The sequence below is a fragment of the Besnoitia besnoiti genome, chromosome IX (genome assembly GCF_002563875.1).
Source record: "Besnoitia besnoiti strain Bb-Ger1 chromosome IX, whole genome shotgun sequence".
Classification (NCBI taxonomy): domain Eukaryota; phylum Apicomplexa; class Conoidasida; order Eucoccidiorida; family Sarcocystidae; genus Besnoitia; species Besnoitia besnoiti.
Window position 1 is genome coordinate 695,813 of NC_042364.1, and position 12,826 is coordinate 708,638.

General features: G+C 56.0%; 2 protein-coding genes across 2 annotated transcripts; one reads left to right on the top strand and one right to left on the bottom strand.

The window, feature by feature from the left end:
* Positions 1-615: 615 nt before the first annotated feature.
* BESB_012750 (uncharacterized protein) lies at positions 616-7,710 on the top strand (the record flags this gene model as incomplete). The annotated part of the gene is made up of 13 exons (XM_029360005.1): positions 616-1,329; positions 1,520-2,199; positions 2,449-2,710; positions 2,994-3,036; positions 3,514-3,785; positions 4,271-4,425; positions 4,657-4,742; positions 5,069-5,229; positions 5,527-5,654; positions 6,071-6,158; positions 6,598-6,658; positions 7,162-7,240; positions 7,452-7,710. The coding sequence occupies 13 exons, from the start codon at positions 616-618 to the stop codon at positions 7,708-7,710; spliced, it is 2,988 nt and encodes a 995-aa protein (XP_029216672.1).
* A 1,497-nt stretch (positions 7,711-9,207) lies between these two features.
* Positions 9,208-12,826, bottom strand: BESB_012760 (putative histone kinase SNF1; the record flags this gene model as incomplete). The annotated part of the gene is made up of 7 exons (XM_029360006.1): positions 9,208-9,352; positions 9,784-9,991; positions 10,181-10,529; positions 10,776-11,138; positions 11,391-11,670; positions 12,126-12,222; positions 12,763-12,826. The coding sequence occupies 7 exons, from the start codon at positions 12,824-12,826 to the stop codon at positions 9,208-9,210; spliced, it is 1,506 nt and encodes a 501-aa protein (XP_029216673.1).

A 12,826-nucleotide genomic window follows, 5' to 3' on the forward strand; every position in this document is an offset into this window, starting at 1 on the left:
ATCTGTTTCGATGCTCACCCTGGTTGGATAATTTGGTTCCCGGCTTCTCTATTACGTTGGCTAATTCCCTTTTTGCATCATCACTGATACTCGCTCATGCTGTGTCCTATCTCTTCTTCCCTAAGTCTTGTAGATTTGTGAATCTCGCTGTCGATACTGTGTGCATCAACCGGTTCTCTAACGTCTTTTGTTTATGAATCAGTATGAATGCTTCTCGATCGCTTCTTCATTCCTCAGGCCTCTTTCCCCTCCCCTCCCTCACCGTTCGTTGCTTTTGTCAGCATCCGTCCCTTTGGATATCTGCGATGGAGTTCTTTTCTTGGCATCATGATTGCTTCTCGTTTCCTTCAGTGTCGGTTCGTCCTTTTCTTTTTTTCTTTTCTTCTTCCGTATATTCTCTCTCTTGTCTCCGCCTATTCCGTGACGTCTTTCACTCGCGGCAGTAGGTCGTTCAGACACGCCGACTTTTCATCGTCTCACGTATGCCTGCCAGCTAGCGACGCATGGAACGCCTCGCTGCTTTCGTCCTTTGCACGATATCTACTGTCTTTCCGCTCCTCTCCACCTGGACTGTCATTTCTTGCACCCTTTAGACATGGCGCATTTCCTCTAGAGATGCAGCATTCGTCGTCGGTCTTCTGTGCGCCTCGGAGTGCTGTAGTATCGAGACACCTCGATCCTCACAGGAAGGCAAACCGAAATCTCGCCAGTGGGGAGGCGTCCACTAGGCGAACAGAGGCGCTGCGGGCGACCTCGTCAGCACTCCTTACTTCAGACTCCGTCCCAATTTCTTCTGCGGCCTTCTCTCTGCTTCCACATGTAGGCTCGAGAAGGAGACAGCGGAGGTTCGCGAGCGACAGACTGCCCTCGCTCGCTCCATTTTCGCGGCTCTTATCCTCTCGTCACGCTCTCCCGAGCCACGCTCGAAGCCCATTCGCCGCGGAAGCAGAAGCAATATATCCACCTTTCCAGGGTTTTGGGCTCAAAGGAGAACGCGGGAGCGCAGCCGGCCCCCTCGTGACGCGACCAGTTTCACGAGAGAGGGCACACACGGCCGGAAAAGAAAATGAAGCCGAAGAAGATCGAAACTCAGGTCGAGGCGATCGGCGAGGCACTGAAAGGCAGCTGGAAAAAAGCAGAGTCCACGGTGGCGCCGTGGATGCTGGGCGCCAAAGAACGAGCGTCCTGCCGGAGACTGGCGAAGATCCTCTTCTGCCGCGACTGGACAACTTCGGCTTTTTCACTGGGCCTGTTCCAGCTTCGCAGCGCCTCAGCCTTTCGATGCAAGATCTGAAGACGTTCTGCCGCGACCACGCCATTGTCGTACCGGTAAGGTCAACTCCCACCTCTGCTACGCAAACGTTAGGCAGCGGAACTTCGCTCTCAATCGAGGGCACTTTTGTTCCACTCTACACAGTGGCGAGCAACGTGAATCTTCACACATTCGTGTGTGTGTGTTCGCGCCTCTGTAGATTAACCCGTTCCTTCTTTGTTTGACAATATCACCATTTCCTCGCAGGCGGCGGAGCTGTACGGCGGCCTCAAAGGTGTCGTGGACTTCGGCGCGGTCGGTCATTTGCTCGTTCAGAACATCCGCCGCGCACTTTCCGCGTTTTTTCTCCGCGATGCATGCGCCGAATGCGAGCCGGTCTGCCCCTCTGGGGACGTCGAGTCTGAGAACTGGAGGGGGAGGGGGGCAGGCGAGCAGGCAAGTCTGGACCAAGCAGCCCTGCCTCTGCTCCTTCCTCGCTCGCCCCCGCGACTCACGCTCGCCCTCGACCTCCCGCGCTTTCAGCAGACGCGGCACAGCGTCATCGGGAGGCGGCGCGCGGAGACCGCGAAGTCCTTCCGCGCAGCGCGCGCCGAAGAAGAGGACGCCTCAGGAGACAGACTCGCGGGAACGGCGGGCGAGGACGCGACAGTCGCAGATGAAGCTCCACCGGCCGCGCCACAGGACAGTGTCACAGAGAGAGCGGACGCGCAGCAGCGCGCCTCCGCGGGCTCAGGCGCTACAGGTGAAGGCGTGTTTGCATATCTGCAATCCGAGGCGAAGCCAAGCCCGCGCCTGCCGCAGCTTGGCCCTATTTTCTTCGTCGAAACGGCGTGCCTGGGCCCCGCGGCGGTCTGGGAGGGCAGCGGACACGCACGCCATTTCGTCGACCTGGTTGTCTCCTGCAGAGACTCCGGGAGACTCTTCAGGTAAACAAAGACTTGCAAAGCAAGGCGAAGAACCCGAAAAACGGAGACAGGAGAGAGAGAAGCAGGCTGAAGCCTCGCAGACAGAGATAAGGGACCCCAAGCGCGCAGGCGAGCGAATACGACATAGATACAACGTCCATGTATATATATGTCTTTATATGCATGGGTTTTCATTCGTGCCTATATGCATGCGTTTGCGAGAATCTACACAGGCTGTCCTGTGCCTGCGGCGTCCTGTGTGTGCTTCAGAGTTGATGCGCTGGCATACCGTCAAAAGGGCAATGCCGAGGCCTACGAAGTCTCTTTGTTAGACGAATCTCCACTGGGGAGGAAGTTGAAGCAGGGCGATGCTCAACGCGAATCCAAGGCGAGAGAGGCGAGTGAGAGAAGTCGAGGTGACCGAGCAGACCGGGAGGGTGCGGAAACGGGCGAACGCGTCCACGCAGGCGAGGCATCTTCCCAGTCAAGGTTGCCGAGCTCAGTGCATTCATCGTGGCGGCCTCTCACTGAGGTAAACCCATTCTCGATGTCGCTGCCGTTTGCTCACCAACCAGTGCGCTTCCCGGGCTGTTCTTTTTTTTCTGGAAGCGACAGTTTGATGTGGCTTTGATGTCAAGGAGCATAGGAGATGCTACACGCCTCAATTGGTACTGCATCGATGTACGTGTCGTAGAAACATGCTAGTTATGGAGAGACACTGACGAATGTCGTTCTGCGTGTCTCTTGTTGTATTCACTGCGTCGACATGTCGTCATGCCGCTGGCTCCCACGCACCTCCGCTGTTCGTTCTTCAGGCTCCTCGGGAAATCTTCCGCCACCTCCCGTCGCCTGTCACTGGTCAGTCCAAGCTGTTCCACGAGGCGTTCTGATGCGGTGTAGCCTCGAGCTGTGAATACGGCGGCTGAATTGTCGGGCAAAAGGATGGAAGGCGAACACACATGGGAAAGTCAATCGAGCAGCGTAGCTCTTGGGCACCCGCAGCGGACCTCTGACTTGCGGCAGCCTGAAAAGACGAGGGAAACAGTGGCAGGAAAAGTTCTCCGGGGCCGTGTTAGCTTTAGTTGTTATCTGATGGGTATTGCATGCCTGGTGACTTATACTATGATTCTTATTAATGGGAGCACAGTTCTCTGGGTATCCAATCCAGTGCTCTGCCTTGGGCATTGAAACTAACCCACAGTTCAACCTTGTATTATAAATTCCAGTAGTTTTGTTCTCCGAGATCTGCTGCGAGGCAGTGCTTCGCAGAAACCAGCTGACGCGAGAGAGAATAACTAGAGTCCTGCGCCCGCTCTCTCGTGTTTTTTTTTCCAGGGCGCGTCGGCGCTCTTTCTACGCCTTTTCACCGGAATTTGATGCTTCAGACGCGCCTCGCGCGTTTCCCCTCGTGCCAGGACAGCGACACACACAACGGAGAGGCATCCGCAGGAGGCTCAGAATGTGTTGAGGGAGAAGCCGAGACTTCGCAAAAGACAGAGTCTCCGTCAACGAAGAGGGGAAAAGGAGCGAGCCGCAAACAAACACACACGTCCTCGTGGACCGAAGACGAGGAGAGCATCGGCGTCTTTAGACCAGAAACTGCGCAGGTCAGGCGGAGCACGCAGGACTGAGGACGAACGCATAGCCGCGATTCAAGCAACAGGAGAGACTCAGTATTCTTCCGTGTGCCATCACGCGTTCTGCAGGCCTGCGTGGTGTTTCAGCTGCTCGTCTTTGCTCTCGTATTATCTCTTTGTTCCCAGTCGCTGCGCTTCGGTTGCAGGTCTGGCGCCATCTTGAGGCCGCGCGGTACCCCCCTGTGTCTCCTCTCTCTCTTGTTGATGTTTCCCGCTGTGGAGAGACGGCATCCCGATTCGTTTCCTCCTCCTGTTCGTTTCTCCTTCTGCCTAGTTCGGCTGTTTCGCTTCGTTTCAGCTGGAGCGCTCCGGAGCCTGTCTTTGTCTCTCTGTCCACGCCGTCCGCTTCGTCTGCTTTTTGGACCGTGCTTCCCCTCTTCTTCTTTCGTATTCTTTCTTTGTCTGTCGCGACTCCATTCTTCCGGGTGTCCCTGCGCTGATCGGTTTCCCTTCAGGGCCTGTTTGTTTCGTATCGCAAGCTGCTTCCTCCGTTCCTCGCGCCGTCGCTTCCTTTCGGCACTGCGCAAGAAGGACGTGCGTGGCGGAACGAGCTGATCTCCTCCTCTCGATTTCTCTTCCGCCTTCGCGAGTTTCGACAATTCGAGATCGAGTAAGAAATGCGTTCTTTGTTCGAGTGTGAAGAGAGGGCTTGCGCCTGTGTGATGGAGGCCTTCGCGCAAAGCCCACGGGCTTCCATCTAGGGTTTAGGGTTCAGGGCCATTAGAGCTTATAAGGCGTAGTCGCGAAGGGTCAGCCCGCCCACGGCTCACCTCACTGCTGTGTGCTCTCCCGTGGATTGACTCCTGTACGCGAGTAATCGGGCGCCTGCGCATTTATTCAGGTACTTTTTTGACGCTAGTAAGACAGAGGGCCTCGACGTGCTGAATTCATGGCTCCATGAGCTTTCTAGGTTCTTCGCTGCCATTGGTACGCCTCGAAATCGCGTGTTCACAAGGGCCTCACACACTCGCCGACGCCAAGCAAATACCTGAGTTCTTCCTCTGCAGAGCCGCGCCCTCCCGTGTGCGCTGCGTTTTTCTTCGCCTCTTCTTGTAGACCTTGATCTTTCTTTCGTGTCGAAGAAGGCGCATTCCTGCGTTCCTACGTCGACAGGCTTTGTCACCCAACGTCCATTTGGCCTCCTGCTGCCGTCCCTTCGTTGTAGCGTCGCTCCTGTTGTTCGATTGGACTGGATACACCTTACGGCCTCACACGACATGTTTACTGTTTCCGCTTTTTTCACTCTGCGTCAGGGCTGCCTGCCGATCTCCTGAGCGCGGCAGAGCAAGGCGAGAAAGACCGCGCGCACTACAGCTCCCGGAGCGTCGACGTTTCCTTCCGTTTCCCCTTTGGCGTCGCGGAGCTTTGTGGCCTCGCTCTGAGAGGCGACTATGACCTCAGAGCGCACCAGACGGTGAGCGGCATACAGGCGAAGGCGGCGCTGGCGATGCGCGAAAGGAGAGCGGCGGTCTCTGCGTGACAGGGCGTCCGGCGACCGGGGGCTGCCGCCACATGCTGCCGGTGCCTCGTGCGACAGTTGACTTTTAAAATAGTCATCAGTGACCGCTGTACACACAGTAGCCGTTTGTGTGTGTGGCGACGCGCCCACGCAGCAAGGGCTTCATCTCTTCGTGTTTGGTGAAAAGTGCATTTCCTTCTTGCGTGTTGGCAAGACTTCACGCTGCATGAGAGCTCTCTGTGTTTCGCCCAGCACTCCGGCCAGAGTCTGGCGCTCCCAGCGGAAAGCGGTTCGTCTTCAGCCGGCGCCTCTGTGGCATCTTCCCCTTGCCGTGGTGGAAGCCTTCCGCACGTTGTAGAGCCTTCGCTTGGACTGGAGAGGTGAGTTGCGTGGGAAGGGGGGGGGGGGCGGGGAACATCAGTCGAAGCCCGCGAGTTTAGGGTTCAGGCCAGACGTAAACGGATGTATTATTTTTGTCTTGTTACTAGGTAGCGTGCTATATGTACATATCGGTATGCGGTAATCATATGAAGTGTTCGCCGTTCGCGAAGCAGAGAGCCAAGCGTGACCCCGAACCTAACCCACTGCATGCCCTGCGGGAACTGAAGCATTTGCCTGGAAACCACAGATGGAAAGAGGCAGAGGAATAGCACCTCTGTGAGTTTAGTCGAACTGACGACTCAGACTCAGTGGGTCTGGGGACCCGTGGAGACCGGCGTCTCCCTGCGTGTGTAGCCACAGTAGCACGAGCACTCAGTCCCCGGGTTTTGGCTTGCCTGTCATTTTTGTTTCTCAGGCTAATTCTTGCTCTCTTGTCATCGTCCTTTGCGCGCGACGTCGTCAACGGCAAGCCGCGTACCTTCCTGAATCTGCATCCCGGCTTGGTAAGGACAGCTCGCACTTTCCGAATGAAGTTGCCCAGTTACTGTGGACGCAAAAGAATGAGAGCGAGGCGGGCGTACCCAACTACGCTCTCCCGCCTGTGTATTCACGGCAGCGTCTCCCTAGGCCGGCGCCCGAATTTGCAGCGAACTCGGTGGTTCCCTTCCTCTCTTGTGTCTCGCTCATCTCGCCTTGGCCTTTTGCTCTCGTGCCCTCTGCGCGCTAGCGCTGGATTGCTGCTTCGTATCTGGTCCATCTCTGCGCGATGGCGTCCTTCAGGGGTGCTACCTGTGTGCTGTTACGAACCCTAAGCTACCTTAGTGCTCAGAAAGGGTTTGCGGTCACACACGATTTGCATGTTGAACGCTGCTCTCTGGTTCCGCACAGCGCCATGCGTATGCGGGCGTGTTCACCTCTGCTGTTTTGTTCACCTACGCTCAGGCTCCGTTCCAGGCGGCAGTCTTTCCTGTCGTCACCAATGTGATAGAGTTGACCGAGCAAGGTAGGAGGGCGGTGGATGAAAATAAACAGCGTTGGTGCGGGCAGGGTCTGCTCGAGAGAGGGTAGAAAAGGGGTGCGCAATACAGGCCCGAAGGACAGCTCTGAGTCGAAGCCGCTCTGGCATTTGCCCCACGCGCATTCTCTGCCATTTCTGTCTCCCCTCGGCTACTTGCGAATAGCTCGCAATTTTTCCTGTCTTCTAGGGTCCTAGGTCTGCCCCTTTGCTACAATATGGGGTTTTGGTTGGGTGCGCAATCCTCGCACAAGCTCGCGCTTGAGTGTGCGAGGCTGTCTCCTATGCTTTGCGTGTGCGTCCGCTCATCTCATTTTGCTTGTCTTATGCCGCGCGCACTCGGTTGGCATGTCTGCGGTATTAGATGCTCTCCATCGGTTAGCTTTGTTGCTGCTTAACGCGTGTGTGGGGGATCTGTTGCCCGCCTGACTGGAGTGGAAGCACTACGGGTTTTCGCTTCACTGTTGGTGAACTCGTGGATTTTTGCACAGCTCGCCGACTCCGTTCTCAGCTACGCGCACGAGGCTTCAGTGTCCTGTGGGACTTTTCGTCGGCTTCCATTGGACGGAGGTGAGGGAGCCCTGCCAGGGTTAGAGTACTGAGCCTGGCCTTCAGATAAGACTAAGAAGGCGGCACGTGGTTAGAGTGGTAGCGGACGAATAAAAGGTGCTCACAGAGCCAAATAATCACAGGTCAAATCCAAATCATGTAAGTAATGATTTGACAAGCTTTTACTTCCAAGTGCATTGTCGTTTTCGTCTCCACGTTGTGCTTCTTTCAGGTACCGCCGGGCAGATGAGCTAGGGGTGCCGTTTTGTTTCACTCTCGATCACAGATCTCTGAAGGACGGAACTGTCACAGTGCGCTGGCGAAACTCCGCTGAGCAGCGGAGACTGAAGTGGGGAGACGCAGAACGTTTCCTCAAAGAACGCGTGCAGCTGCGGTTTCAAGATTTTGTCCCCGTGCCCCCACTCAGTCAGAAAGAGGATCATGCTGTGAACAGTGATGAGCACGCGGAGCCGAAGCACAACATACGATGAGGCGTGTCTCGTACGAGAAAACAAGGCGCGCCAGTTAGGGCTCGTCTGCCGGTCTCGACTCTCATCATTGAGAAGCGTGCGCAGGGTGGAAAGGGATGAGGGGCGTTGAGGAAGGCACGGAAGCGCGATCCATGCCTCCGCTGAGGCAAACTCTTAGGACCGCGTCTGAGACGAGGGAGCCACGAAAAGGAGCCAAGGATGCCCGACTGTGTGATTGAAGAGAGCCCCGTCAAGGCCTGAAGGCAGGCTCATTACATTTGCCGCTACCCCAAACGTCTGGACAAAGTGGGCAAGGATCCGGCGTGATGAGGCCACGCGGAGAAAGTCCCCGTCCACGTAAGAGTGTGAATACGCGGATTGGTGACGACAGTTCGGCGCGAGCTTCGTCCTGGATGCTACCTTCGTCTCTGTGCTGTGGGGTTGTGTCTTTTGATGGCAGCCGCTTGCTATGGGCTGTGTTTGAATGCAGGCCATTGCCGGCAGGAAACGTAGCTTACGCTTCCTGACCCGAGTGTTGCGGCATTCACTTTACTGAACGCATCGTACCAAGTGTGCTTCATCAAAGCACCGAGAGTGTGTGAAACGCACGTCGTCTAGTTATTAGAGAATCGTTTTTGGCAGCTGGATCTGAGAGGAGGTTTTGTGTAGTATCGGACCAGGTTGCTAGCCTCACGGTAGCGCCTATAGCTGGATAACGCAGTAGTTTGACGTTCTGCTGTGTTTGCTTGAGTGTTGTACGATTGGTTAAGTCAACCCTTTCGGTATACTACACTCGCGAAAAACGTACTGCGCGTTCAATAGCGTGCCGCGACAGGCTTGCCCCGAGAGCCGTATAGTCTCAAGGCAGCAAAATGTTGCATGTCGAGACAAAGAACCAAGGCACAACGGGCAGGGAAACTGCATTTGCGATCCATGCGATGTCTCATCGGCTTTAACGCTCCGCACGTGGTGAATATCGCATCTGTGCTACACCCGCGGCTGAGCCTCATTCCCAGCTGTTCTGCGATCCTCGAGAACCCGATGTCAGTTGGCGCGCATAGACAAGTAACACGAATCTTCATTTTTAGCGGTCAATTAGATCCCGCCGGGGCGAACGCCGTGGAAAACAAACGTGACCCTACCACGGGCGTGGGGAACCCCCTCTGTTCCAGCGGTCGCCATGCTAGCGAGACATGAAGGGGGTGTTGCGTGTGCCGCATCCGCAGGAAAAGGTGGAGCTCTGAAGCAACGCGTGCGTTTACACCGCCATTGGCCGTGGGGAGGGCCTCCTTCCCGTAAACCCGATTTCTGCATCCAACCGCTCGTTTTTTCTGCGGACATCGACTCTTCGTCCCAGTCTCCTCAGCCACCCATTCAGCTTACCTCACCTGTGACCCTGAACACACAAGCGAATCGGGACAACTGGGGTGTGAGCGAAGGCAACCAGAAAACACATGTACTGACTGGAAAGCGCCTGGTTGGGAAGAGGCTCAGGGCCTCTGACAAGCGGGACAGGCCTCACCAGGGATGACACAGAATTTCCTCGATCGTGAGGCGGTCGACCGGCTGGAGTGTGAGCATTCCGCAAAGAAGCTGCTGGGCAGCGTCAGAGAGATGGATGCTCAGCGGGAAGTCCCCCTGGAGAATTTTCGCGTAGAGCTCCCTGGGAGAGGGCAGAGAGATTTGGTATATGGAGAGAAGCGAAATGCTGTGAAGTTTGATTAGTTGGTTGTGTGTTTTACGTGCTTAGATGCGCCGTCATCCCCGCTTTCACCCTAAAATGGGACTTAATGGTAAAAAAATTAGTTAATTCTGTGAGTAAAACCAATTTTATTACTTTTAATTTATATTTCGCCATTTTGCTGACAGCAGCATTCATTGCATGTGCTCTTAGCGGGGTCCGCGAGCCTGTGCACGCGTGGCCTGATGGAGATAAGTCTACGAGAAGACAACCGATACGCTAGTGCGGTTTTCGTCAACCGTTCAGCGCGTGTGCTGAACGGTTGTCGATTATGTTTCTCAAGAAGAGCGTGTGTATGCAAGCCTGAATCAACTTCGTTGGATCTGGCAGTCTCCACTGAGTTTACAACTTACTTGAGGCCGTTTCCTCTGAATGGATACCCTCCATGGAGCATTGCGTAGAGCACAACGCCCAGGGACCAGATGTCCGCTGCGAAGCCATCATATTCCTTTTTCAGCAGAATCTCCGGAGGCATATATGACGGAGTTCCGCATCGCATTCGGCAGCGAGTGTCGTCTTTGACAATGGAGGAAAAGCCGAAGTCGATGACTTTCACGCGCCCTGAAGGGAAGGAAAGACTCGGTGCATAACGTGTTGCATCGATAGTGATATAGACCTGAAATTCGCGGTTTCATGCGGCAGGCAAGGAGCTTGGGCGCGGCTTCACTAGAACCCACTTTCCACTGAAAGCGTTGAAACAATTTCAGGCACGCATTCGACAGCCACCGGCCTCACTCCAGCGTTGCTTACCGGCACTGTCGAGGAGGATGTTTTCCAGTTTCAGGTCTCGATGGACGATACTGCGTGAGTGCATGTGGTTGACAGCGTTGCAGATTTGCCTGAAGAGTTTCCTGGCGCTGTCTTCGCTGAGTTTCCCGTTCTCATGGTTTTTGACAAGGGCGTGGAGCGATCCCCCGTTCAGAAACTGCATGAGGACGTAGAGGGCGTTCGCTTCATTGTAGATCCCCGCATATTTCACTATTGATTCATGAGACAGCCTCCGCATAACTCGAATCTCTCTGACGATAACCGCTTTCCTGTCCTTGTTCATGGACCGGAACCCTTCGTAGATCTTCACGGCCACGTGATTGCCGCTTTTCTAGAGACATGATGCGAGCAGGGGAAGGCCACATATCAAGTCCCAGCATTCGTGCCTAGGCCTGCATGGCACCTCGCCGATCCTGGCAACAAGGCGTCTACTGCCACCTCTTGTGCTCAGGAGATAGATTCGCCCCCGTTTAACGCCCAGAAAGCCACTGTCAGACGGTCTCGGGAGGCCAGGAGAAGCAGCGGAGGCGACGAGGACACCCGCGCGTGGGGGCCTTGAGGAGGAATTCGCACTTACTCTGTGTGTGGCCAGATGCACAGGGGCATAGGCGCCTTTTCCAATTTGCGGGCCGAGGTGAAAGCTGTCGGCGAACGAGCTTCTCATCGGGGGGGAGCTGGTCCTTCCTGCTCCGCTGGGAGCGACGGCAGATGCGCAGTCGATGTTGCGGCTGCCACTCCGCCTGGCTTCCCTCGCAGGTGGCTGGTCAGAGCAGTGCGTCGGTCTGTGCGTCACCGCTCCCGGAGAGGCCGACAGCGGCACCGCCGGAATGTGAGAGTGCAGCCCCTCAGCTCTCAGTGGCGACCTATCCTGGAAGGCAGAGACGTGTCCAGTTATAGCCCACAAACAGGGGGGAGCGCTGCGGCCGTTGGCGCAACTGGGCTGACGAAGGCCGCGAAAAACGCGGATCCATCCTGCGGTGGCATCTCTGAATCGTCAAGCCGACTCTTTATAGCCCGCCCACGCAACGACCCAGCATGCGTCGCGGAACGTACGTGGCGAAACAAATGAGCTCTCTCTGCGTCCCTGGTGTGGTAGTCACGCCCAAGATCGCCAAAGCGTCAGCCCCATCACACACAGAAACGTTGAGGTCACCACCTGAAGTCCACCCTCTGCTTAAGCGCTTTGCCTCACATGCCGAGAGGAGTACGGTCTCCTGGAAGGGGCAGCTGAGGAGGGGCTGCCCTCCGCCGTGGTATCATACGCCTCGATGTCTCGCCCTGTCGCTGCCGAAGGTCCTCCGTCTCGCGTTTCCTTGTTCACCACGTGATGCCTCAAGCCCGCCGCAGGCAGCATGAGCCTCTGTCGCACTTGCAGCAAGAAAGCAGGGGAAGTTGCTCCTGGTTGATGCCAGGCCTTCGGCTGGTCATCCACTCCTCCTCGGTCACCAGCCCCCGCCGCGCATGATGAAGACCTGCACACGCGCAGCAGGCGCAGACGAATTCCGGTTGACAAGCCCTCATGGCCACTAGCCAAGGTTCAAGGTCGCTTGCTCAGCGCGTGCTTCTATACACAGGGTCGTGGAGGGGGGCAGCATAGTCTGCAGTTCGCGACCTGGGATAGACGCAACAAGCAGCATCAGGCTGACCTCGGGTTGACATACCAGGCTCGCTGTGCCCTGCACTGCCACATCTCCCGCAGCCTCGCGACACGACACCATTTTGAACCCCTCCGTTATGCGCAGAACTCCACAGAACGGAAAGCCGCTGCGCGACCTTTCGGCTGCCTGTACAGTCACACGGGCGCCAGAGGGCTTCTCTGGTGTGGAGTGATTGAACTGGTCGGCAGTCGGCAGTGGCCTTGCCGATTAACAACAGCATGCTTTCTGCGCCGCGCGCATGCTTGCTCGGTTAAACGATTGCATCTTACCCTCTCGCAGTCGCCATACTCTGCTTCGTACCGGTCCGACCGCGATGCTGACTAGGTTCCTTCTGGACTCTTGGCCGCTGCTGCAGGTCGCCGTCGTCTGCAGCACAGGGACGCGCTCAGTTGACAAGGGAGGTTTTGGCATGGAAACGATGCGAAGGCGCTGAACAAATAGTTCTGGAACCCTCACAAAAGATTCGGAAAAGAGGGCCTGTAAGACACGCAGCTACACTTTAGCATATGACCCTGCTTCAAGCTTGAACGTGCAGAACATGCCCCCTCCCCTAAACGGGAGACCGTAGGCATTCCTGCAAAAGCACTCCTTCAAATGCTGGGTTTCATGTCTCTGCTTCCTTGCAAGGTTGACACATGTCACCCGTACTGCCATGCCTTTGCAAGTCCTGTGCAGGACATGGCAATGGGTCCGCAGCCCGTTAACAGATACTGATTTTCGATGAGTGAGCCAGTGAAGAGCAAACAGGGAACGGGAAAGGAGTTCCGTTACAGTCCAAGTGTTGGCAACCGAACAATGTGCGGTTCTCCCCATAATCCCCCGAGCGGGAGATGACTGGCAAACACGCTTTCCTGAGTATTGTAGCACACCGGCTGGGCATGCCGGGATTCTGCCAGTAACGCCTACTTCCTTTCTTCAGCAGCAGGCTAGAGGCCTTGACAAGCAGGTCTTGGAGGGAGGGGAGAGACAT